Raw genomic sequence first — 27,225 nt, forward strand, 5'->3', positions numbered from 1 at the left:
GATATCATTTTGCAGTGTATTTATAGGACTTTAGTGCTTTTCACTGTATACACATTTCGGTTTGAGAAACTACAAATGTATCCATAACAATTATCGTTGCTCACTCATAAACAACTGCAAAAAGATCTATGCAAATTTGATGTTGTCTCGCTGTCATTGCGATGGCTGCGACCGTCGTATCAGTTCTTTTGGAAATTGCATGGATCTAGACAAGCGTGGTGTGTCGATCACAAAGAGTGACCTGAAGGTCGATTTAAAAAACATTGTGGCCGAAAAAATAGCGGGGTTGGGGCGTGCTCAAACCGGTAGATGACCCATGAAAAGCGTTCTCCAGCGCGTGTCTATTGTTTCCGATTGGTACCTTTCCGATTGTTCTCTTTGCATACCTCCCTCCAGCTGCATGTGTTACATGTGTGTACCGCTCAGGTACCACTGCCGTCAGTCAGCTGTGTGTGTGGACGTTGATTTCTACTCGTGCATGCTGAGGAGGTCGAGGGGAACGCGTACTAGTAACAGAATTGTGCGTGGGGAGGATCTTACGTGCGTTCCCTATGTTGTACTGGTGCAACACCGCACTTGCACTGCACACTAACTACGCATACGACGGAGATACATACTACTAGTAGTAGTAAGATAGAAGAAGCAGCTGCAGATCCGAAGACCGGTTTCCGTTGGCTGTTTGGCGTTCGTGGAGGAGGGTCTGGTTGTCTGTTCCTGATACATTCGCCTAGGTGTGTAAGTGATTTATGAGGTTATGTCACAAGTGAAATATTTGTCTTACATGTCCAGTCAAGTCTGAGGTACGTGTAGAATCTTGACCAACGATAAAAACTCCGTTGCTTTGGATAGGCCTCGTGTACATTGTAGCTACCACGAAATAGTACACAGCCCAGCCCGCCCGAGCCTTCGCTGTACAGAAGCCACGAAATTTGCCGAAAGATAATGTTCCGCGGAGAACTCGTCCGGATATTAGCCAGACTCTAGCTTCTTCGGAATGCCTCTCCTACACCTGCTAGTAGTAGGATGAAGGTAAAAGTCAACTAGGCCAACTGCTAATTGATGATGATAATTCGAAGCCGAAGGCATGTACATTTCTGAGCTTTTTATAGCCGGCGGGTTCCTTGACCGAAAGATCGTTCTGTATCTGGTCGTCGGGGATATGTTCCGCGGAGACTGCGCCTGGCTTCATGGATGGATGATGTCCACGGAGGAGAGCTGATAAATGATAAAGTAAAAAATGATAAGATTCTCGGCCGAACAGACGGATTTTTCTGTCTTAGTAGACACATATAGCGGGTTCAAACGAAGTTGCACTCTATACAAACATATTAAATCTAGCGTGATGGAAGTCCGGGCCCGTGTCCTTTTTCAGTAGACCCCTGTACACAGCAGATGGAAGTAGATGTCTAATCCCGCTCCAAAAGTAGTAAACTCATCCTTCTCTCACGTACTTTAACATTAAATGACAGACTCTGTCACTGTTGTAATCAACCATATTCATAAGTTCAAAATCAAGCACCCACCCAACAGTGGGCTGATGATAGAGAATGATCAGAAGAGGATAGTCTGGTTTTAAACTCTAGACCATATAGACTAGGTTTTCTTATCTATCCATCGCGATTTTGTTGTTTTTACTATCTATAGAGTCTAGAGGCTTCCATGCACTACTACGAATACGATGTACTTCATGACAGTGAGTACCCAGGAAAAGTGAATTTCTGTGACGTACCTTCCTCCATGGCTCTACATGTATCCAGAATTCTTGATCCTACTTTCTAGTCAGGGAGGAGTGGAATCTCTTCACAATTTGAGCACATTTATGCGTACTAGTTTCCTAGCTAAGGCATATTGAAATTACGAGTATAGAAAATAATTAGACTTTGCTACAGTGATAGGCCCACTTCCTTATGTCCTCCCCCCCCCCCAAAAAAAAAAATGCCTTTTTGATATTTGCCAAGTTCGGTGTAAAATTGTCGGGTAAAATGTCAGGGGTAAAACGTCAGAGGTAAAATGTCAGAGGTAATGATATCAGAAGTGAAAATGACGAAGGTTTTGTATACATGTGTCCGTCTAAATTTTCACGCAACCCTACTATGATGCAGTGACTTCCACCCATTTCCTTTTCGTTTCCTTCGTATTAACTGAAAATCACCTTTTTGGGTATGACAGTTGTAATCACTGATTGACGTTTTGCATCGAAGAGTGTTGTATTGTAAACTACAAGAATCGCGAACCTCTGCGAAGCACGCGCCTCTGTTAGATGTAAGATGAGCGGTTAGTTCCTTGACGTGCTGTTTCAGTCACTCGAGACAGCGTCGGAATCGTACATGCTGATTCAAAGACTGAACTGTATAGCTTGTGCCATTATCATCGAACTTCGAAGAAAGGAAGAAAACGGGGTGTGGTAGGAGGGGGGGGGGGGGGGGGGGGGGTATAAAGGCGAATCGCACTCCGGACCTGCTGATGTTTGGTTTAATCGTGTACTCAACCCATGGTCATGCCTTCCGACTTCCATGGCTAAACTTATATGTACGGAACCTGGAGTCCGGGTTTAAAATTAATCAACGAAACGTTAGTCCAGTAGTAGTGAGGATCAGGATAGAGCTTCCTTTTTTTTTTTCAATTTCTTCCAGTTTAATGTCCAATGACTAGGAGATATTCAGTAGCAGTGAAATTAACTCCCACGTCCTAAAATGCATTGTATACTAGTAGGACCCTACTCCTAAATTTACTCATGATAAGTAGACCTATACAAAAAGATTGAGCGATGACAGTGCAAGAAGCACTTTTGCGAAACGAAGAGGCTTAACATTTTGTCTTGATTATCAGTTTTCCATGTTTTTTTTTATAATTTATTTGCGAGAGTGGGAAGCGAGGAATAAAATGCATTGAGCCTTTTGTTTGTATGTGAAAAGGACAGAAATTAATTAGATAGTCATTCACTAACTAGTACGAGGAAATTCGGGCTCTTCGCAATTACTAGAACTCTACGTGAAAGTTACCCAAATAATGCCATTTTCACATGGCTGATGGGGGGTGGGGTGGTAACTGAAGCCCCCAGCATCCCTCCCCTTACGCCTATGTAATATATTTTGTTATACATTGTAAATTGATCGTTTTCGCGGGAATGTGTTTTAGTCCCCATTTTGTCTTGGTTTGTCTTCACAAGAATCAGGGAGAAAAGGTCCTCTAGGATTATATTCAAAATGCTGACGTGCCATGCTTATTCGAGTTTTGCGACCGAAGCAGCTACCGGAGCAAATGACCGGTGTGAACTCAAATTTTTATTTCAGTAAATGTAATTTTTTCCAATTCCTCCTGCATTTTCATTAATCAGATGCTTCGTTCATCACGTTTGCTAATACAAAAAGAAAAAAAAAGTACCGCGAAGTAATAATGCACACACTTGAATACTGTGTATTCTTATTCGATGGTCTATTGCGACATTGTGAATGTACCTTTAAGTAGAATATCAAAAGATTATTTCTTGCACGCGCATTGAAAAGGAAATTTGGGAAAACGCAGAGATAGCGTCACCATGCATAGTACTGTATTGGTAGTGCATTGTCCTATTCTTTAGAAGTCCTGACTCAGATTACCGGTAATTAACTTGACGCTGAGAAGGAAGTCGTACAGAGTGCAACGCTGGTGTCGTTCACTAGACAATGGAATTCGGTGAATAATATTCTCGTTAAATGATCGCCTTCCTGACTTCTTCCATTCTTTTCGAAGCCCCCGCGAGGGAACGGGTGAGACCATCTTACAGTGTAAGTGAAACGCCATTCCATGCGCTTGGTATTGTGTAAAATCAGAGACAGACATAACGGTAGACGTGCTTTCTTAAGCGTCGATAAGAGATAATTTCATATCTACCGTTCAATCCGTTGCATATGAATTGTTCTGAGTCTTCGTTGTCTGTTCAAAAATATGACATTGACTGTGTTTCCGTTTCGTGAATATAAAGTGCTCATCAAGTCCATAACAGCGCGCTTAATATATTTTTCTTGACATATATTGTATTTCCCTTTTCGGGTCCTGTAAGTAAGTGTTTCATGTCTCTGATATCAGGAAAGTGTCTTCCTTCCACCACACACCATATAGTGTAATGATATGCAGGAATCAAGGCGAACATCAATTGCCTTGTATATCTTATACACATGTAGGTCACACTTTTTACGTCTGTCCCTCGTTATGTTTGCAAAGCGAGCATTGTTTATACCCAGACGAAATCGATAACAGTTGAAGGACAGGGCACTGGATTTAAATCTCCTTTTTGATTGTGCGTTTTGTTCATGTGCATGTATACTCCCCAACAGTGTCAAGCCATTGATGATGGAGTCTCCCTCCTACGCGATACTATTCGTATGTTCAACGATTTGAAGATGTTGCTTGTGTACAAAGAAAGATGAAGAAATCTCTGACTATATTGAATTCTGTAACTTGCAGTCAAGGGGGTGGGATGCAAAGTAAAGTAGGCAAGATTGATTTGAGTTTTACTTCCGTGTTTACTTGTTCGGATACTTAATGCCCCTCGCAAGGCGGTTATAAACAGGCTCCTACTTACTCTGTTGAAAGGATCCACCGTATATATATATATATAAAATACATAAACATACATTCATGTGTTGTAGCTTGTTCTGAAGTGTATTCTTTGCGTTACCGGCGAGTATACTTGCTCCACCTGAGTGGAGCAAAAGTGCAAGTTTAGCCTTATACCGTATAGTTGTGCGTCTCACCCCCGGGTCTCACCCCCGGGTCTCACCACTACCCTTAGTTAGCACGTCCTTTCAGTCAGTCCTGGAGCGATATATACATTTTATGAAGCTCCATGTTTCAGTACGTGTATAACAACGACTCTTGTCTCACATGAAACAGAGTTGATTCAGACATGACCTGAGCATTTTGTAGATGTATACCAACAACGCGTATACAATCGACTGTAACGAATTGTAGATGGAGTTGGAGGTTGTGATGTTGCAAGCCAGCCGACTGCTATTATACAGTTACACCCCTACAACCCCCCCCCCCCCCCGAGAAAGGAGGCTTGAGCCAGTTTAACCTCATGTTCAGAATCATGTGAGTTTCTTCTGTTCATTGTAAAGTGCGGAAGTTGAAGAAAAAAAAGACGTTACTTATAAAGGAAACGAAAGTCAAAATAAATGTGGATTGAGTGAAAGCAGCAGCAACAACAACAACAAAAATATACGGATGTTTAAAGTTTGAGGAAAAGCGGACAATCGACTCAAAAGTTGTGTGTTTTTGTGTGTTGTGTGTGTGTGTTTGTGTTAAAAGTTTCGTTGCCGCCATTGCTTGTGATAAAAAGACTACTACAGTATAATACATGACGTCATTTTGTACAAGATTGTGAAGAAGATATAAGAAGAATTGCATAAAGGCTTTCTTTTTTTTTTCATGAAAGGTAGACATTTCATCGACTTGAACAAGATTTATGTTAAGAGCAATGTTGTACCCCGTGCTTTCTGTTCAAAAAGGGAAGTATATAGGGCTCTTCCATTAAGCTATAGAAAGTGAAAACATGTTAACTTTTCTTTATATTCTCTTTATATTATGATCCATAATGATGTTATGGAGTGTAATAGTCTACTTGTCCAGCGTTGCTGCACCAATCACACTTGGAAAAAAAAATCATAACTTTTACATCGATTGTCCGATTTTCCTCGAACTTTCATGGATGCATTCTACAAATACTGCTATACTTTCACTCAATCGACATTTATATGTGGGATTTGGTTTCCTTTAAACGTTTAAATCTCATGACGAGCTTAAATATGGTTACTAGGGCCCTGTTGCATAAAACCCTTACCGCTGGACTTACCGCTCCTTTCTAGCGGTAAGTCTTCAAATTAGCGGTAAATTTTATAATCCTTGATGCTGATTGGCTGTGATGCCTAATTTTGACGGTAGTTACCGTTGAAATTCAACGGTAAGTTTTATGCAACGGGCCCCAGGTAAATGCCAGTGCCGATGTTGATAATCTGCTGCGTAGGGTCTAAATAATGACGTGCATGTGTACATATGTGTGTCATGATGGTGAAACTGTTTATAGGCAAAACTTACGGTCTTTCATCGTCACTCTGTGTTTACGCACACGAGATTTCATGATTATCTATTAATTAATGGCAAACGGGATGTCGACAAAACACGCAGTTCCAACTCATCAGAGTACTATAGCAAAGAGAAGTACGTGTCGCCGTTTTTGAAATTCGGAAATAGGTGTAAGAGCACCAGTTTGTTTTGATGAGAATGCTATCAGCAGAAAAGATTGACGGCATGTGCCTTATAGAATGAGATCGGTAAGACGGAGGAAAGAGAGAGATGTGTGCGCGTGTGTTGATCAAGGCGTGAGATGTGGGGTTGTTGAGGCAAATACATCGCTCATGGAGTTATTGCATGCATGATTTTGCTTCCCTGGACCCACCTCACCAACGTGTGAAGTAAAGTGATCAAACTTTATTTAAATGTCGCTATATGAATGATAATGCTCTGTATACGTATATTCGGGAGTTGAACAGCAAAACATGTCTGAATATTATTTCTCAGTTGTAGCACACACCTATTGGATTCCTGCTTTCATAGTTATTGTATAGTGAATATACATACTTTATGATTCTGGTTCATTGCACAAATGATTTCTTTTATTGTGGTCACGGTCAGTCATCTGCATAATAATGATCTTTACCAACCGGCCGTCGTGCACTACAGACTTTTGTCTGCTGTTGTATTGACTCATTCTGTGTAGGTAGGACGGGGCAAACATGCTGTAATTTCCCCCCATTTTTCAATAAGTATTAATCTAGTAACGCGCTTGTTGAAAAGCAACTGCGATTTTAAACGATTTCCTGCACTGGTCAAGTTCAGATTTTATCTTATATATCGAGAGATTGAATGCCAATGCAAATGCAGTTGCGAGAACACCATTGCTTCCGTTGAATCATAGACCTACGGTTGAATAAGGTGGTGTGAGGGAAACCACACCTCCCTGTACAAGGAGTGCACAGAAGTCCTGAACAGAACGGTGTATACATTCTTTCACGTATCAACCCCCATTGTCCAATTTTCATTCTCCTCCCAGTACGGTGTTTCGTCAACATATTTGTAATAACGATCGTTTGCCGACTCGAGATTTATTTGTGTCCTTTTTGTACAGTACGGTGTATTGCAGTATGTGCTTTCAAGCACTTGCTTTTTTTTGTTTTTTTTTACCTTGCTTTTTCAAGTTGTTACGGCGTCTTGCATGAACTACATGTATATTAATATACCATACAGGTACACTGTATAGAGCATATCGTCTGGTATATGCATGTTTTATGTTTGAAAGAAAAGAACGTGTGTCTATCGAAATTCGCTATAAACTTAAGTGATTTCTTTGCGTTTGGGAGAGATTGACGTGTGAAAGTATATGATGTCAGCACCGTGACGTCTTGACCGTTGCATCTTTCGCGAATGATTTGAAATGTTGAAATGATTTATTTATGAGGAGTGAGGAGTGTTTTTTGTTTTTACCTTGCTTTTTCAAGTTGTTACGGCGTCTTTCATGAACTGTATTAAAGGGATAGTACAGTATTGGTGGAGATGAGAATTGGGCTTTTAAATTTTTGCGAGATACCAAGAAAACACTTATGATATAGTACAGAGCATACTATTTTAAGAGGAATTCAAAGTTTGTTTGATGAAAATCAGGTTTGGAATAACTGAAACATCCAAAAACAAAGTAAAACAAAGTGATCGTTACAAAGTGTGGGTCCCACACTTTATTAGAATCGCTCTTTTTTGATATCTCAGCCATTTCAAAACCAATTTTTATCAAATAAACGTTGAATTCCTCAGAAAATTACATGCTCTTTCATATTTTATATGAGATTTCTCATTATCTCACCTAAAAATGTTAGAAACCTGAAATTAGGTCTCAACCAGAACTGTATGACCTCTTTAATATACCATACAGGTATTGAGCATATCGTCAGGTATATGCATGTTTTATGTTTGAAAGAAAAGAACGTGTGTCTATCGAAATTCGCTATAAACTTAAGTGATTTCTTTGCGTTTGGGAGAGATTGACGTGTGAAAGTATATGGTGTCAGCACCGTAACGTCTTGACCGTTGCATCTTTCGCGAATGACTTGAAATGTTGAAATGATTTATTTCTGAGGAGTGAGGACTTACAAAGATTGTGCATCTTTATACTGAAATTGTGCAAATGCTACATTATCAGGGATTGTAGCCTGGTATTTTCTACCCCTAAATTTGCTCCTGACTGACGAAACTAACCAGCAATAAAACAAACTTTTCGCGTTAAAAAGTGTTCATATATAGCTAATCGAAATTTATCCCTTCGCTATTGTATTGTAGGTTGTCTGTCGTAAGCGGTCCCAAGAATGCCTCAAATTCCGATGAAAACCCTGGAGGCCCACGCGGACATCGAGGGCACGGCCTGGCCGACCACCACGGTGTCGGACCGTCTGAGAAGGTCGGAGAGCGCAACTCACCTACCCGAGGGCGAGCCGCTGGTCGCCGACATCGTAGCCAACGGGAGCCTAGATCACAACAACACGAGCGTCTATGTTGTGAGCTCGTCCCAGTCGAACGGGAAGTCCCCACATCACAATTACTTAGCCATGAAAACAGACGATAGGCAACCAGAAGTACCAAAGGACAAGTTAGTACAGTACTGAAGTTGTCGGTCTTGTAATTGTTGTTGTAAATGTCATTGTTATTGATGATGGTTTTCATATCACCTTTCCTACTTCATTGCTGGAAGAAAAATGCCTGATTACAATGTTTGTATATGTGCGAGCAGTTGTTTGTTTATTGTTTGATTTGTTGTTGTATACATTTGTTATATGCATTGCGTATAATGATATGCTCTGAAAAAGATGGAGTATGGTGAATGTACTGTGCAACAAGATTCCAGTCATACATACATTCTTTATAGACATTGCTTTTGCCCCCCCCCCCCCCACACACACAGCCGAAGGAAAATGATTAAGTCTTGACAACGACATATACTCTGAATATATAATTTTGTATTTCATTTCTGTTACAGGGGAAGATAGCAGCATGAAATCAATTATACCTACGTAACATACACGTAACATACGTCGAAGATGGAGTCAAAGAGAAGGTCGAAATGTAGGCACGTACATGCAGTCATAATTGAACTGCTGTTTTCGATGTTCCCCCGAAGTTATACATTAGATCATTGTCTTTTTGTTTGATGTCAACAGATTTCTTTTAGCGTTGGTAATATTCGCAATACATGGAGTTGGGACCCTTTACCCGTGGAACAGCTTCATCACTGCAGACAGAGTAAGTGCATATTTATATATGGCATCCAGAAAAAATAAAGTAACCTGTTAATTTAGTACATGACATGTTTTGTGTCTACTCGGGACACAGTGATTATAATTATTCCATTGTAACTAAATTCATATGTAATTTGATGATGCCATACTCTGATAGATTTATCTCCATTTTAGAAAATTGCAAGTGTCTATGATAACCACTTCACTATCATCAGTCTGTCTCGTTATTTCTCCCTCTTTATCTCTCTCCGTACAGTACTTCGTAGAGCACAAATTCGCCAATGTGAGTGACGACACAGAGTACAAAGACAAGTTCATGAGCTACCTCGGGATTGGAGGATTCATCCCCAATGTTACTTTCCTCTTCTTGGCTCTCTTCTTTCCACCCAAGTAATTATTCCCTCTCTCTTTCTCTCTACACGATATATTGAATTATACAGGTATTGCCCTTCTAGAGGTGTAATATAACATTTGACATCCTCGCAGAAATTTTATATTCCCAGAGAGATTATTGTCTCGAGGAGGAATTATGACTCCCAAGGAACTGTTTAATTTTTAATCACAAACGTTACACAAGGCAATATGTGTTATACTATACGGTGTGCATAAGTTCACATTTCATTTTTCTGATTCTAGTCCCGTCGTCAGTCACGCAAATTCTGGAGTTATATGTCCTTTCGTGAAGTCCCTGATCACTCTATAACGATTTTGATCCTCACATAATAGTCGCGTAATTGCGCTATAACCAATCGCCGATCAGTATTTATTTATTGGCAAGAACAAAGTAGTTTATGCAATGCTCACAGCGTTTACATTGATGTATTATGATAACAGAAACTCCAACTAATTTAGTATTTGTGAACATACACGTAAACCTTAAAAAATCATATAGATGTTAATCGCAATATAAAAAAACCCCCAAAAACCAAACAAACAACAATTAATAGTAATAATAATAACTTTGTGACGTCGGCAAGAATGAATGCACCGTTTAATCGTTGTCAGTACGTGTACATAGTGTCGGAACACGTGCAAACACAGCGCCCAAAGTGTATTTTTTCCTTTTTGTGTTTTACATTGTATGGAAATTGGTACCGAGGCAAAAGTACACAACACAATGGTGGACTGTGTACGCCGTACCACCTTTTGGCAGTGCTGGGAATATGTCACGTGTAAAGAGGCTCTGGCTGTGTTTACACAAGCGTTGACAGAACTCTAACGTGGAGACTTTACATGTGTATTGTGTATCATGGTATCTGGCGTCAAGATTTTAATCCATGTTGCACGGACAGGTTACTGACCAGTCATACTAACCTTGACTCAGTGATAGACATAGTCTTACACGTTTTGTGGCTTGAAGTAAGGCACAAAATGGTAGCAGTGCGCCAATGGATCAAGTACAAATAGTTCATTGCTGAGATAAGGTTGTATTGTCAAGGGTAATATTGACATGCCAAGGTATAAAACAGCATCAATGTCACGACGTGAATGTCGCGATTAATTGTATGTTATTGTATGTGAGTTTAATCTACTTCACGGTTATCAGAGCAGATTGGCCATAAACTATTGATAAGTTTAACGAGTTTAGGAAGTATGCTGAACACTTAAGCGATGAGAATACGAGAATACAAAGATACGAATGAGAAATGATTAAAAATGGGGGGAACAAAGAAGGAGAGAGAAGATGGTTTTACTCTGTTGACGAACTTGATGACAGCATGATATAATGTATCTATGCCCTATGAATGTGATACTATGACATGGCGCATATCGTCGATAGATACGGGAATGCGGCGTCACCAGTACTTCACGTTTGGGTGGTAAACGGTGCTAGACTGTATCAATCCAATCGGTACGCAATGACAGAACGTCGAGGCTCTGTTAACTGGTTTGTGCCAGTATTTTAACCCTAACTAGGCCGGGGGGGGGGGGGGGGGGGGGGGGGGCCTCCGAGGCCCCCCCCCCCCCTCGACGTTCTGCGCGATGTATCGCAATCGCAAAAAGCTATCGCCGCGACGTTTCACGACTTTTTTCTTTCGAGTATCGCACATCTTTTGACACCAAATTTGCGACGCCCGGGCACGCGGTTCCGAAGTTACGCATAAGTATGTACATGCATATCAGACCAAAAATTGCTCAAAAACGTGAATTTGTGTACAATTTCAATGCAAACTGTGCTTACAGGCAAATTTTATAAAAGCATGATTATTTTGGTGTTTTATTGATTAAAATCAATGAATAACATAATTTCATGTTCGGAGCGATGTCGCGGACAAATTTCATCGAAAAAACAATGAAAAACATAAAGTTGAAAAAACAAAGAAATACATAAGAAATTCCAAAAAACAATAAAATACTTAAGAATTTTTTCTGATATCACAATTTTTTTTATTACATTTGCTAAGGACACTAAAAAGAATATTTACACAAAAAAGTGCCTGTTTTGAGCTTTATTTTGTGATTTATACCAAATAGTCTGATTTCATGCATCATTATGCATAAATTAGCATAATTTAACATAAATGATAATTTTTTGAACAATTAACTTCAAGATATTTTAGATTACATCATAGGCAATGTGTGTGCCAATTTTCGTCGCGATCGCGCGGTCGACGGCTGAGATCCCCCCCCCCCCCCCCCCCCCCCCCGGCTCTATCAACTACCTAAATAGCCCGGCCTAGTTAGGGTTAAGCCGTGTTACACGCACAGGTGATCGACAGAAGTAATAATGACCCGCGTGTTTGGCTGGTTAACTTACTCTGCTAGCATATGAAGGCAAAACAGAATGCTAACGCATGTGTATGTGTGCGAATACTTCCTATCAGAATTTTTGAATTACATTTTGCTCGTGTAACACTTTGAAAAAGAATGTTGACCTTAGACCATAGATGGAAGATGCTTTTCACTGGTCATTTCCTCTTCCTCCCCCACTGTAGATCGTCCAGATATTCAACCTTTGGCGGACTTCTCGTGATGCTGGCCCTGTTTATCTTAACCACAATATTAGCAATTGTCGATTCCTCTGCTTGTAAGTAGCAATGATGATGATGAAGAAGTGAGAAAAATTATAATAACAATGTAATAATAATCTTCATTATTTGCCTTATACAATAGGGCATACACATTGTTTGTAATATTTGTATCAACCAACACAATAGGCCCTACGTGCAAATTTCGTGCAAGATGGTTTTTGAATTTTTCTTGTTACATGTAAAGACTTCCCTACTTTCCATTATTATTATTATTATTATTATTATTATTATTATTATTATTATTGTTGTTGTTGTTGTTGTTGTTGTTGTTGTTGTTGTTGTTGTTGTTGTCGTCGTCGTCGTCGTCGTCGTCGTCGTCGTCTATATTCCTGCGTAAGATTCATGTCACTGGTAGTCATATTTTCCCTTTATTTTCAGGGCCCGACGCCTTCTTTGCTGTCACAATGGTTTCCATAGTCCTATTCAATGGTAAGTACAGAATCGCGATGACCTCTTTTTCCTGCCATGTTGTAATGTTTCTCTGTTTTGTGGAAGTTAAATCTAGATAATGAATACGCATTTGTACCATATGATAGTCATTTAGTGATGTTTATGTTCAGTAGTTTGCTTCCATGGTGCGCTGTGAACGTCACAGTAGGCCTATTAGATATAGATGACTCTGAGATGAGTTTGCTAACCGTGCAGAAATTGGTTTGCTTTGTTTAGAAATATTATAGCCATTCAGTCGTACTGTTCGTTTTTTTTTTTTTTTACACGTCGTCGTCAGAACTGAATAACATACCCCAGTTTGGGATGAACTGTAGACCCAGCATTTTGAGAATTAACTCGCTGTTCCTTGGATAGCCTCTACCTACGGCTGCCTTATTGTTCGAGACTCAACACATGGAACACATGTTGCGTATATTATTGGTAGACGTCTACTAGTATATTTCGATACCATTATACATTGTAGGAGACTTTACAGAGCCTCTAGCTATGCGTGATTTAAAGTGCTCACGCACGATTTGTTTTTGATTTGTGTGTGTGTGTGTGTGTGTGTGTGTGTGTGTGTGTGTGTGTGTGTTTATACTGAGCATTTGCAAAGTTTTTCATAGGCATGATCTCATTTAGGAAACATTACCGCTGTGTGCCATTATTTAAGGGCAAAGTCATTAAGGAAGGCTTCTTTGCAACAAGGGATTTTTTTTTTCTTATTGGAGAGCGGTCAAGACAAACAGAAAACTGGACCAATAATCAAATCTTATCACAAACGACGATCAAGGTGTGCGACCATGCCTTGTATGTTTACATCCTGTCACAATCTGAAGGTCAGCGAATGTTTGAAACAACGGTGACCCGCTATCTGGTCATCTATCGTCCGTGTTAAAAGGTGAATGCTGATCCCACCTCAAGGATCCCAATTTGAATATAAAGCCCGTAGTGTGGGGCAATCATGTGTGATGAATGGGCTAATCCCGGGTTGAACAAACCCATCCAGGAACCACCTGTTGATTCCGCTTTGCCCGATTTCTGACCTTTTCAGACCACAAAAGAGGACAGCTAAAATCAAATTAAGCAAATACAAGATATCTATGTTATTGTACCGTATTTCCACCTCAAATACGAAATAACTGGATCAACTTGACCAAACCTGTATGACAATGGGATTATAAGTGTGAACTCTATATTGCAACAGATTCAAGCATGTGAATATTATGCAGACAGTGACTACAACTACATGTAGGCTATTTAGTTTCATATGACATACCTTATTTTCCTGGGTTTTAGATGAATTTTCTCGAAAGGAAATGCACTTTGATGTTCATGTTCAATCAGGGATATTGCCCTGCTCAAAACAAGACAGGAGACACGTTTTAGCTCGCCTGATCATCTGATTTTTTCTGTGCTTATCTACTTGAAAATACATGGTCAAATTTGTCCTCAAATTGCTAAGCTGGTAGAATATATGTATTTGTGCAAATGGACATCATGCATCGGGGCCCCCAGGGCCCTCCAGAGCACCCCTCCCCCCGAACCTCAAATAAGAGAATCCTGGGGAAAAATTCACAAGCAGAAGTGCACGGGGGGGGGGGGGGGGGGGGGGGATGAGTGATTGTGCTTTCAAGTGTGTATGTGGCAGATCTAGGGATGCATCATCCCCTTTCAGCTGGAACCAAATTTGGGGCCAGTTTTCACATTTTGATCTTCTTTTTCAAAAGAACTCGTGCTCAATTTTATACAAACAAAGCAGATATATCGCCGACGTGATATCATTTTAAAATGGCACCATTTCTCCTATGGAGATCCCAAAGCCCCTACCGCAAGTCTGTTACGTTCTGCCTTCGTACTATTGTCTGCAAGAATGCGTGGAAAAGGTGAACTTGTAATACTCGGGTGAGGGCTAGGAAGCCCACTTCGTCTCTTGTTTCACTTTATCATGTTCTTAAAGGTTATGTAATTCTTTTGATCGTAGTCCGAAGCCTTTCATCATTGTGACGTAACATGATGTCAAAGTTTGGTCCTTGTTTGGAAGACGTCGTGATAGATGGGGTTGTGTCTGTCATTATCTTCTGATACGCCCTCATGCTTAAGATTTCAAGTTACTTCCTTGCATTATCGTTACGTGTACAAAACATTTAAATAATATATCTGGCTGCGACTGGAACATGTGGACCTTTAATGCGTTGGTCACCAAAATATGAAAATGGATGGTGAAATTGAAGTTGCTTTATGCAGCTATCTCGTGGTCCAGAGAACCGTGCTTGGCGAATGTACATGACATATGATATCATCGTGACTTGATATGATTGTACTGTACGATGTTCCTTCGAAGCTCAATTCCCTGTATTTTATCTTCGCCATATATGTTAGTAAAAAAGTATTTCCCATAGCAAGCATACTTATTATTATGAAGGTGTTGTAACTAATAGTAACTTCAAATGTAAATAATATTTATGTAGGCATAATCAGATGCTTTTGGAGGTCTCTGCCAAATCATTTTTGGTTGGGTATATACAGTCATGTTTTGCATTAGTGGGTATTCTCGCATGTACGACCCTTTATAGTATGTTTGTTAGTAAGGAGTTATTTAAATATTTGAAAAAAACCCATAAAAAACACAGATAAGTGTTTAAATTGTTTGTATAAAAGAGATGATTTTGTGTTGAAGTAATAACTTTGTAATTCATTTATCCTCTGTAAATTATGTTGCTTCGAGAAATCAATCAATTCTATCATTTGAAAAAAAAAATAAATAAAAAGTTATGTAGGCGGGAATGCCGTTTAAGTTTTTCCTCTCCCCTCTTCAAGTATGGGGGTGGTAAATTTGTATACTTCGTGTACCTGTATTTATTTGATGTATATTTTCCATTCGTAGGATCTGCGCTAGGTGTGGAAAGAACCTAATTATCAGTCCGTTTTTTTTTTTTTTTTTTTTCACGTAAAGTTAGATTTCTTTTGTGTACAAAAGCGAAGTGATCATTCGGAGCATTAAACGTTCAGCAACGTTGATCAGTGTACAACCACGTTTTCCATTGTGTGACTATTTTGTATAACAGATATATAATGACGTCTGTTTCTTTTCTTATTTTTCCCATCGTACAGCTGCCTCAGCCGTGTATCAGTCGGGAATGTACGCCCTGGCCGCAAAGCTGCCGGAAGGATACACGCAGAGTTACATTGTTGGACAGGTGATTATTTGGCCAGGAAGTCTTGCCTATCCGTCTGTTGCTACGATTATATAACTGCGCCAGCTGATTGCAATTTCCTCACAAACTGAAGGCAATATGCCAGTTTGTACTTAGTTTATGTGCGCATTTCATTGCATGACCTTTCATTTTTTTTTTTGTCATTTGGTTAGACACTTCACTGTTTTCAAAGCGGCATAATGCATAAGCTTGCCTGATTCAACAATAATTACGGAAGCTATGCTCTGACAAAGAATAAACTTGCGTGGACAAGGCGGCCAAAATGGCCCGTCATTTAACACTTGGGGAAGCGCCCTTTTCATTTCCTTGCAATAGATACATTGACAAACTTTTCTATGGTATTCCGAAATAAAAACGCTGTTGCTGTTACGTGAATGTGCTGGCAAACACCATTTATACGGATTGCATGAATAGTCAGTAGACCTACGTCACATATACTTTCAAGAAAAGCGAATTTAAAATGCCTGTTATCACAAATAACCTTGTCTGCTCATGCGCGAAGTGGAACTATGAAGTAGCTTATCTACTTGGTATGTATAGGTCTGAGACTCGTGCTACTGTGCCGCTGTCCGCATTTTGATATGGGGGGGGGGGGGGGGGGGATTACGGGCGACTGAAAATCGGGTGATATGTGGGCAGACTGGAAGTTAGTAGCTTGGTTTATAATGTGCATCCAGTATATCAAAACGCATGCACAAATAACACATCTAGTCCCTTTCTGAATGATCGTGATTGTTTCATGCAATTATACTCATAGTAACTGCAGTCTTACTGTAAGAGAAGTGCTAGTCTAGGGTTTAGTCGACAATAATCGTTTCTACTTGTCAGTAATCGTTAGTCGTATTCACAAACACGTGTTAGGCACGCTCATTTATCCTGTAACGTCTCGTTTTTCTGATTAAACAATGTCAAAGTCGGCCTCAGCGGTGAGATTTCATTTTGGTTTATCCTATAGTTCGGAGCATTGGTACGGTCAAAAACTTGTTTACCTATATTGAAGGGAATGAGATCCTATGTGCTGCCTTTTAGCGTCATCATGCTAGTCCGTGATAAAAAGTAAAGACAAATGGGAGAGGTACAAAGAATGTGCTCATGTATGAGCATCTGATAATAGTGTACACTGTGTGTTCTTTTTGTGGGGTAAGGTTTTAACACCGCTTTCATAATGTCTCTCTCTCTCTATTATCAGGGTATTGGAGGCACGTTCGTCGCCGTTTTGTCAATTCTCTCTATTTCTTGTAAGTATACTGTACCTTAACTCGTGTGAACTGTTTTACTTGTGATGAATTGTGATGGCCGGTGTTTCAACAAATTATTTTTTTTTGAATTCCATGAATTATTTGATTAAGTCAATGCCGTTTTTGCGATGAAACACGTATTGAGGCATTCTTATACTGTGTTTGCCTCTTCTTTTTCTTTTTCGTACTTGAGTTGATTTGGCAAATATGGAATATGCTCGCAATGTGCTAAAAAAATAACAACAAAAAACAAAAAGCCAACCCCCCCTCAAAAAAAAAAAAAAACCAAAAAAAAACCAAAAAAAAAAAAAACCCGATAACCTAAACTGTCGGTAATTATCTGAGAGAACTGCGTCTTTGCAGTGTGACTGGAATTTGTATGACGCTCCGAAATTTAGAAGTACAATGCCTGTACATACTGTAATTATAATTCGGGCGAGTGTCTTAGCTCAAAAAATAGAATTGTGCAATGACAAATGATGATACCATCACAGTATCGTCAGTCATTATTCTCTTATCGGCGATACCCTATATGGTGAATTTTTGCCTTTTCAGTACAGTCAGGCCATTCACAGAAGAATATAGAATCGTGCATTTTGTGGCTCGTCTGTTTGATCAGAATACGTTATTTGATCGTGACTTTCCTTTAAAAATCCTTGTTTGTTTTCCCATTTGTTTTTCTCACAGTCGCCGGAAGTCTTCGTGGTGCGGCAATAGGCTACTTCAGCTGCGCAGTTCTAGTTCTCTTCATTTGTTGTGTCACCTATGTGGCTCTCTTCAAAATGGTAAAGGAAATACTGTCAACTTGTGTGTGTTCTTTTGCCAGGGCTAAATTTGCCTGGTGCAGATATATTTCTTATATCAGTGTACAAATAAACTCGATGATGTATTTTTTAGTCGACAGGATAGCTTCTAGTTATACATACATTTCTATCGGCAATGATCAATGCACGCATTACGATTCTGGGATGAGGCCTTTAAGCACCAGTCGTAAAAGATGCCATTGGCATGTCAAACAATAAGATGCTTTCCGGAGTTCATAGTTTGCCGTGTGGAAAATGAAACCTTGATCAGTGACAGATATCAGCTTCATAATGAAAATCATGTTAACGCATAGTGTGTTTCATCATTTGTGTGCATTCGAGTGTATAAGATCGGAAGAGTTATGGGTGAAGTAATACCATCACGAGTGAGTTATTTTTCTGTTGGTTGCAGAAATATAGAAATATTTTGAAATGTTTTACGAAAGCAGGGTGAAAATGTTGAGTTGTTATCGCAAATGCTAAGGATTTTGCTAATATAGTATGGATATGACTGTAATTTCAGGCCGCCTCGTTTGATTCGTCATTTCTGTTCCCTTGCCACTCAGACAGCGTGTCAGTATAATCTGTTGATTTAGGCTTCTTGATAGTACAATAGCAATATTTGCTCATCAAGTCACAGAGACTCCAACCCCAAGCACCTCCTGATCTGGAGATTCTCCCGCCCAAAACCCCTAGCAAACGGGAGACTCCAAGTTGATGTGTGCGAAACGCGAAGTTCCTAGAGTTCTAGATGTTCTCTGGTGCTATCTAAGGCTTATTTTTTTCAACATATGATAGCAATAAGCATGATAAGTAAGAAATCCTTTCCACCGGGAGACACAGAGCCAGAGCGGGAGAAATCAAATCTCAAACGGGAGAACGGGAGATTTTGCAAAAATGGGCTTTCGGCGGGAGATCTCCCGTCGAAAACGGGAGAGTTGGAGTCTCTGTCAAGAGATATTTTAATCCCTACTTGAACCATGTGCGCCTGTACGTATGTGCATTTATGTGTGTGTGTGCGTGTATGTGTGTATGTCTGGTTGACTATATGGGTGGATGTTAGTTTTGCGTGTTTTATTACGTTTAAGTAATGTATATTGTATTGTTCTTTCCACCAGCCCATTGTGAGGTACTACCTGGGCTTGATTCATATGTACTACGATGACAAAGAGGCAGAGGCCAGCCTGGATGCCCCGTCAAACGAACGTCTGCCGCTGTGGACAATTTTCAAGGAGGTAAAGAGGACAGGACCTGACTTGTTTGAACTAGTGAGAAGAGAAGCTAATTAACAGAAATCGAAGAATTCCACCAGGCCGGAACCCAATCTCTAGCGCTCTGTAGCAGTAAAGATGCTTCCTAGATTTTGAGATTAGGGCAAGGGGGAGAGAGTGGTCGGATGATTCTGTATTTTTTTTTCTCTGGATTTGTATGTTGATAGGCAGTAGATGACAAATAAAAATAATAGATAAATGAAAAATAGGTACATAGGTAGATATAGACAGACATAAGAGATAAATGTCTACAACACATAGATTTATAAGTACTGAATAAATCAATCGAAGTAAGGCCGAGAGCGATGAGGGGAAAGATCTCCCCGATTTGCCTTCATCTCCACTTTGTTGAGGTCACTTACTGGTCAAACACGAGAGCAATCCGTGCGGGTATCGATAGTTGGCCAAAGTTACTTTGTGATTATCGTCTACGGACTTATAGTAAACGATTTTGCAATAAAATTGAAGTGAACGATCCCCCTCCCCCCCCCTCCTCTCTCCACCACCACCACCATTTCCTCTTAGACTGGTATAGTATAAAAAGGGGGAAGGTTTTAATGAACAATCCGTTCATCTGGCCCTTTTCTGCTGACAACGGAAAGCATAAAGACGGCGGAGATATTCAAGGTTGGCATGTCTGCAGCGAAGCGACGTTCAGTCTGTTTTGGAAATGAAAAATGGCAGCAACATGAAAGCCATTGGTTAACGCTCGTCTTCATTATGCATACAATACTCATTGTCCGCTGTTTTACCAATAATAGCGCCCTGAAGTTCAACAGCACGGAGCAGACTAAACAAGAGGGTTTTATTTTTCTGCCTTTTGTGTGTGTGTGTATGAGTGTGTATGTGTGTGTTTTTTTTGCTGGAAAAAAAAAACACACACAAGATAAAAGCTGAGTGAAACACACAGTATTGGTGGAGATGAGAATTGGGCTTTTAACTTTTTGCGAGATACCAAGGAAACACTTATGAAATAATATAGACCATACCGTTTTAAGAGGAATTCAAAGTTTATTTGATGAAAATCGGGTTTGGAATGATTGAAACATCCAAAAACAAAGTGAAACAAAGCGATCGTAATAAAATGTGGGTCCACGCTTTATTAGCTCACCTGAGCCAAAGGCTCAAGTGAGCTATTGCGATCGCCCTTCGTCCGGCGTCCGTCGTGCGTCGTGCGTCGTGCGTCGTCCGTCGTCCGTCGTCCGTCGTCCGTCGTCCGTCGTCCGTCGTGCGTCGTGCGTAAACTTTTTACATTTTCATCTTCTTCTTGAAAACCCCAAGACCGATTTTCATCAAACTTGGCAGGTAGCATCCCTAGGGGGTTAGGAACTCAATTTGTTAAAATGGGCACCATGCCCCACCCAGGGGGCCCCCAGGGGGGCCCAAACCCCCCAAAATTAAGGAATCTGTAAAAATCTTCTTCTCTAGAACCAGAAGTGATAGAGCTAAGTTAATACTATGAGTTAGTACATTGATGACTGTAGTTTCAAGTTTGTTCATGGCAGAATCAGGGGTGCCCCCCTTGGGACCCAGGGGAGGGGGGTGGGGAAGGGTTCTAATGGGGCCTAAATTGTACATTTTCATCTTCTTCTTGAGAACCCCATGACCCATTTTCACCAAACTTGGCAGGTAGCATCCCTAGGGGGTTAGGAACTCAATTTGTTAAAATGGGCACCATGCCCCTCCTAGGGGGCCCCCAGGGGGCCCAAACCCCCCAAAATTAAGGAATCCGCAAAAATCTTCTTCTCTAGAACCAGAAGTGATAGAGCTAAGTTAATACTATGAGTTAGTACATTGATGACTGTAGTTTCAAGTTTGTTCATGGCAGAATCAGGGGTGCCCCCCTTGGGACCCAGGGGAGGGGGTGAGGAGGGGTCCTAATGGGGCCTAAATTGTACATTTTTATCTTCTTCTTGAAAACCCCATGACCCATTTTCACCAAACTTGGCAGGTAGCATCCCTAGGGGGTTAGGATCTCAATTTGTTAAAATGGGCACCATGCCCAACCCAGGGGGCCCCCAGGGGTCCCAAACCCCCCAAATGAAGGAATCTTTATAAATCTCTAGAATCAGAAGTTATAGAGCTGAGATAATATCATGAGTGAGTACATTAATGACTGTAGTTTCAAGTTTGTTCATAGGAGATCCAGGGGTGCCCCTCTTGGGTAGGGGGGGGGGGGGGTGGTTGGAAGGGTCCAAATGGGGGCCTGAATTGTACATTTTCATCTTCTTCCTGAAAACCTCATGATGGATTTTTGTCAAACTTGGCAGGTAGCATCCCTAGGGGGTCAGGATCTCAATTTATCAAAATGGGCACCATGCCCCACCCAGAGGGCCCCAGGGGGCCGCAATCCCCCCAAATTAAGGAATCTTAAAAAAATTGGGCCCTTATTGTACATTTTCATCTTCTACTTGAGAATGCCTGGTCAAATTTTAATTTAGATTAGTTACTGCGTGAAAGGTGAACTTGCGATACTCAGGTGAGCGCTAGACCCGCGGGTCTCTTGTTAGAATCGCTCTGTTTTGGATATCTCAGCCATTTCAAAAACCAATTTTCGTCAAATAAACGTTGAATTACACGTGGAATTACATGCTCTTTCATATTTCATAAAAGGTTTCTCATTATCTCACAAAAAAATTAAAAACCTTAAGTTAGGTCTCAACCAAAACTATAAGATCCCTTTAAATCATCGGATCATTGTATGTTAATTTCCGTCGTGTTATTGATGTTTTATGATATATTTTAAACGGAAGAAGATGTTGAAAATCGTCTTTATGAACTAAGTTAACGCGAGGACCCATGTAGAAATTGCTTAAAGGGATTGTACAGTTATGGTTGAGATCTAATTTCTGGTTTCTAACATTTTTTGGTGAGATAATGAGAAACCTTTTATAAAATGTGAAAGAGCATGTAATTCTATGAGGAATTCAACGTTTATTTGATGAAAATTGGTTTTGAAATGGCTGAGATATCAAAAAAGAGCGATTCTAATAAAGTGTGGGACCCACACTTTATTACGATCGCTTTGTTTTACTTTGTTTTTTGATGTTTCAGTCATTCCAAACCCGATCTTCGTCAAATAAACTTTGAATTCCTCTTAACCCTAATCAGGCTGGGCTTTTTTGGCTATGCTATATCTGGAGGGTGGGGGGGGGGGGGGGGGGAATCCGCCCCCCTTCAGATCTCGCCTATGGAACGCGTGATCGCGCCGAAAATTGACACACGCGACGCCCGCGACGTATACTATCAAAATGTATGGTTGCTTTCTCCGAAAATTTTTTCTTATATTTTATATTAATTAATTATTGTAATTTATGCATAAAATCAGTTTTGGGCTCTAAATCACTTATTAATGCTCTAATTAAGCTAATTTCTTTTTTAAAATGTTTCTTGTATCATTCTCCTGAGACATAGGATAAAAAAAAATCTGTATCGAAATTAATTTCTTATGTATTTGATTGTTTTTTTGAATTTCTTATGTATTTCTTTGTTTTTCGACCTTTTGTTTTTGTTTGTTTTTTGGCCAAAATTTGTCACAGACATTTTTCGAAGCTTTATTATGCTAAAATAAATTAATTTCGTCCATTCTATGTCAAGATATGAATTTTTATGTGAATTAATTGAAAAAACACAATTTGCATTGGATTTGTACACAAAATCACGTTTTGGAGCAATTTTGGGGTTGACAATTTTTTTTCGAACAGGCGTCGCGTGAAAACGGTATGCGCAGGCGCAACAATTTTGGTCTCAAAAGTTGCGCGATACTTGAAAGAAAAAAGTCATGAAACATCGCGGCGGGAGCTTATCGCGCTGCGAAGATATTGCGCGAAACATTAAGGGGCGGGGGGGGGGGGGGCGGATTCCGCCCCCCCCCCCCCCCCCCCCCCCCCCAGCCTGATAAGGGTTAAAATGGTATGTTCTGTACTATATCATAAGTGTTTTCTTGGTATCTCGCAAAAAGTTAAAAACCCAATTCTCATCTCCACCAAAACTGTACTATCCCTTTAAGATGGTTTTTAGCGCTTGGCTTGAAAGGATTATACAATATTAACTCAGTGACAATTTCGAGTGATTGTATAGTTTTCATTGAGACCTGGCTTCAAGTTTCTAACTTCTTTTGTTAAGCTGATGAGAAACCTCGTTTGAAATATGAAAGAGCATGTAATTCCAAGAGGAATGTAATGTTTATTTGATGAAAATTGGTTTTGAAATGGCTGAGATATCCATAGCAGAGCGATCTTATTGAAAGGTACGTGAGACCCACCTTTTGTTAGGATTGCTTTGTTTCACTTTGTTTTTTGATATCTCAGCCATTTCAAAACAGATTTTCATCAAATTAACTTTGAATTCTTCCTAGAATGGTAGTTAGCATTTCATGAGTGGTTTCTTAGTATCTCTCAAAAAGTTAAAAGCTCAATCCTCATACTATACAATCACTTTAATGCTCCTGTTTTTTAATGCTCTTGTCTGAATTATGACATCTTGTGTGGATATATATACGATGGGAAGAAAACGTCACCAATTTTCTTGTGTGCAACTCTCCTCAAATTTGCCCCGTTGCAACGGACAGTCAAATAGACTCCTGCATACACGCATATTTGAACTTGAACTGTTGAAATTGATGATTTAGTTGATATAATTAACAAAGGCCGTACACCTATTATACAGAACATTTGTAAATGTCAATGGGAAGAAAGAAATCGTATTGTCATACTGTTTGTTGTTCTTTTTTTTTTTTGGGGGGGGGGGACAAATCTGGACTGCTTTATCTTTGACATCTACTTGATTTTTCCTCCTCGGATGGAAGATGGGACAATTAGGAGTCGAAACAGCTGATGGAGATTCCAGATGAAACGACGTTTCCGCGTAGAGTGAGAGTGAGAGAGCATTAGATTGAGAGAGGGAAAGTGATCGGGGTTAGGTAAACACCCAGAATGGCTTCCGTGATTGACTGCGACTCAATGGCCGGTTACTGGATTACATCCTGAACGGGTGTCATGTGTTTCGTCACAGGTACACTAAACGGGACTTTAAAAGAGTGCATTGAGGTGCACCGATGTACACTGACCCTCAAGTTCTTTGCAAGAAGGCAACTGAAATCAGACCGTGGGCTAAACATGATAACGTCACGCTTCCGCCGACAGATGTTGATGATAATACCCGTGTACATGCTATATTTTTGCGTTGTGATTCTAAAGAAACAACAATCCCCGTTTTAGAAGTACATGTTTTAAACCCTAGCTGGGAAAGTACTAAGACCCTATTTTGATAGCCTGGCTTATTTTAGCCCCGAACAAGGGAAAAAAGGCTTGTTGAGATATCTATCCGCATCACATGATCAAACTTGTAGACTTGTAGTGTTGTTATTTAGTCAACTTCATTAAGCGATGTTCTCGTCTCTTTTATTATCTCACTAATAACTAGATCAAGATGCAGTTGTTTAACATCTGGATGACGTTCTTCGTAACCCTAGCCGTCTTCCCAGTCGTTTTGGCTGGTACGCCCTCTACACGCGCAGACTCGTCACCATTCCTGAAAACGTACTTCATCCCGCTCTGTTGCTTCTTCACTTTCAACCTCGGAGACTTCTTTGGCAGTCTCCTCCCCAGTTGGATTAGATGGGTAAGCTGCGCCAGTCGCTTTGTCATCTCAAACGTGATGTCAAAGAAGTATGATACGTTTTGTCCAACATGAGAAGAGAAATGTCCTTATCATAAAAAAGATCATTATTTCGTCTTTTTATGCTTCCGCCACGAAGTGTCGCCAGAGGTATTATGTTTTCAGGTAAGAATTAGAAAAAGAAGTGTAAAGTGAGTTATGCATTTTTTTCCTCGAACGATATTCCAAGAACTTGACATTTGGTAATCACGTTGTATTTCCCTCCGTAGAAATTCCCGAAGTTCACGTGGATTTTCGTCGTTAGCCGCCTCGTGTTCTTCCCCATCTTCCTCTTCTGCAACTACCGCCCAGAGACCCGCACGCTCCCTGTCCTCATTGATAACGACTACGCCTATGCCTTCATGGTCGTCATCATGTCCATCTCCAACGGCTATCTCAAGACCATCATCATGATGGATGGACCTCAGTAAGTTCGATGAATATGTTTACAAAATTAACTGAAAATGTAATACAACGACAGAATGAAACCAAACAATCAATTAAGCAAACACGGTTGAAGAGTTGATAACAATTTTTGTTATGTCAATGGTATGGGGAATCAAGATTTGGAAGTTTTTACATGTAGTTATCCTTATAGGTCCCCTGACATTCATTACATGTTGACTTCTAAGAGGAATAGGGGAAAAAAACCACAAAATCTGGAACCGTTTTAACAATTTACGTATCGCAAATTGTTAATCATTTCAGTTTTCAGTTTCTCTACATTCACAAAGATCATCGCGTTCTTGTCTTGTGGTGATGTTATCAACAGTATAGTTGGGAGAAACAAGCATCACAATGCCTGACGTTATGCGTGTCACAATGAGAAATGCGCAAAATAACAATAGCGAGATAGATCTTCTAGAACTGCGCCTGAGATAGTATGACAGTATGATTGTCCCCGATACGTGAAAAATGTTTCATAGGATCGAGAGTATGGCAGGAAAAGGGTGTGAAATTGTATGAAACCCGTCTCGCTAACGTGTGCTGGTGCACTTCATTATGGAGAGTGAATACCAGTAGATACTGTTATGCTTATGACTTTACTTTTCAGGCATGAAAGGCAAGGACGATTTTAGAAGGGTTGAGTTTAGTGGATGCAGATAATTGAACAATTAGATGGTTAAAAACGTTCCATTCATATTTCAGGTAAACAATTCCTGAATTTTGTATGTGAATACTCGTCAGCTGAAGCCATATTAGACACTGGACCGAAATTAGGTATTTGGGGCATTTAAGTTGTCTTTCAGAGTATAGACCTTAGTACATGTTTTTTGATGCAGCTTTATATCACACAATACAGTGCTAGGGAGGAAGAGAGAGGATGTGTGAAGTTCCTTGGCAGAAACTCTTATCGTGTAGCATGTGAACGTAACCTAATTATGCTTGTCTCTTTTCATGGTGTCCACAGAATGGTGACGCATCCAGCCTGGGCAGGCAAGGCTGCCTCCATGATGGTGTTCTTTCTCATTCTCGGCATCTTCTGTGGTATCCAGTTCTCCCTCTTCTTCCCCTGGGTGGTGTCTCTCTGAAAAGAAGAAAGCTTGTGTTGTACGGTCATGTAATGCACTAAATACTGTAGCTCTCCCACCTTTGCTTGCGCGTGGGGTCGGTGCTGAGAGAAGCCCCTGAGAGTACAATCGTACCTGCCATGGATCCGTGACAGCTGAACGTGTTATCTTCCATTTCATCCGGTCTTTCGGGCATCGTGGCTGTAGCGCGCTGGGGAAATGCCCCCACCGAGATCGGAGGAGAACGTCGAGTGACAAATTTAAACGGTTTAAACGTTCAAAAGGGTCATCACCTTGCATCATTTTCTTCGTACAGAGGTCATGTGCTTACCTTGTGCGATATCGATGTGTGTCCTAACTATGTATGATGTCATCAGGGTAAACAATGTCACAGAGCTCATCGCAACCTATTCTTGATATAAACCTTTCATATCTAGTCAGGAAAAGCTGATTTTTTAATTCATTTGTCTATTTTTCTTTTTCTGGACAGATGTTTTTGCTCGAGGTCTTCAATAATTGATCTCTCGGAAGTGATCAAGCAGACAGTGACCCACATTTCTTCTTTTTTTCTTTATTCATGTTTTCACATTATTTATTCTTCATAATAAATATCATCATCGGAAGGACATGTTAGTGTTGTATTTTTCAGGGGTGGCGGAACTTTTTTTTTCTTGTTAGTGCTCGTGGTTGGATCGCGGATTGATGGTACTCTCCTTCGGACGGGGGGAATCTCTGGACGGAA

General features: G+C 40.3%; 1 protein-coding gene across 2 annotated transcripts; it reads left to right on the forward strand.

Moving 5' to 3' along the window:
- Positions 1-619: 619 nt before the first annotated feature.
- Positions 620-26,659, forward strand: LOC139737656 (equilibrative nucleoside transporter 1-like). 2 transcript variants are annotated; one of them, XM_071648332.1, is made up of 13 exons: positions 620-731; positions 8,371-8,677; positions 9,246-9,327; positions 9,580-9,713; positions 12,260-12,351; positions 12,734-12,784; positions 15,899-15,984; positions 17,192-17,240; positions 17,928-18,025; positions 19,162-19,278; positions 24,739-24,936; positions 25,203-25,399; positions 26,384-26,659. In XM_071648332.1, exons 2-13 carry the CDS (start codon positions 8,397-8,399, stop codon positions 26,502-26,504), a joined length of 1,506 nt encoding a protein of 501 aa, XP_071504433.1. In that variant the 5' UTR covers positions 620-731; positions 8,371-8,396; the 3' UTR covers positions 26,505-26,659. The 2 variants fall into 2 exon arrangements, with proteins under 2 accessions (XP_071504433.1, XP_071504434.1); XM_071648333.1 differs by lacking the exon at positions 620-731 and adding an exon at positions 1,658-1,693.
- Positions 26,660-27,225: the final 566 nt, after the last annotated feature.

The sequence above is a fragment of the Diadema antillarum genome, unplaced genomic scaffold (assembly GCF_040938485.1).
Source record: "Diadema antillarum isolate AM-2024a unplaced genomic scaffold, OU_Dant_1.0 seq00000697_RagTag, whole genome shotgun sequence".
Lineage (NCBI taxonomy): Eukaryota > Metazoa > Echinodermata > Echinoidea > Diadematoida > Diadematidae > Diadema > Diadema antillarum.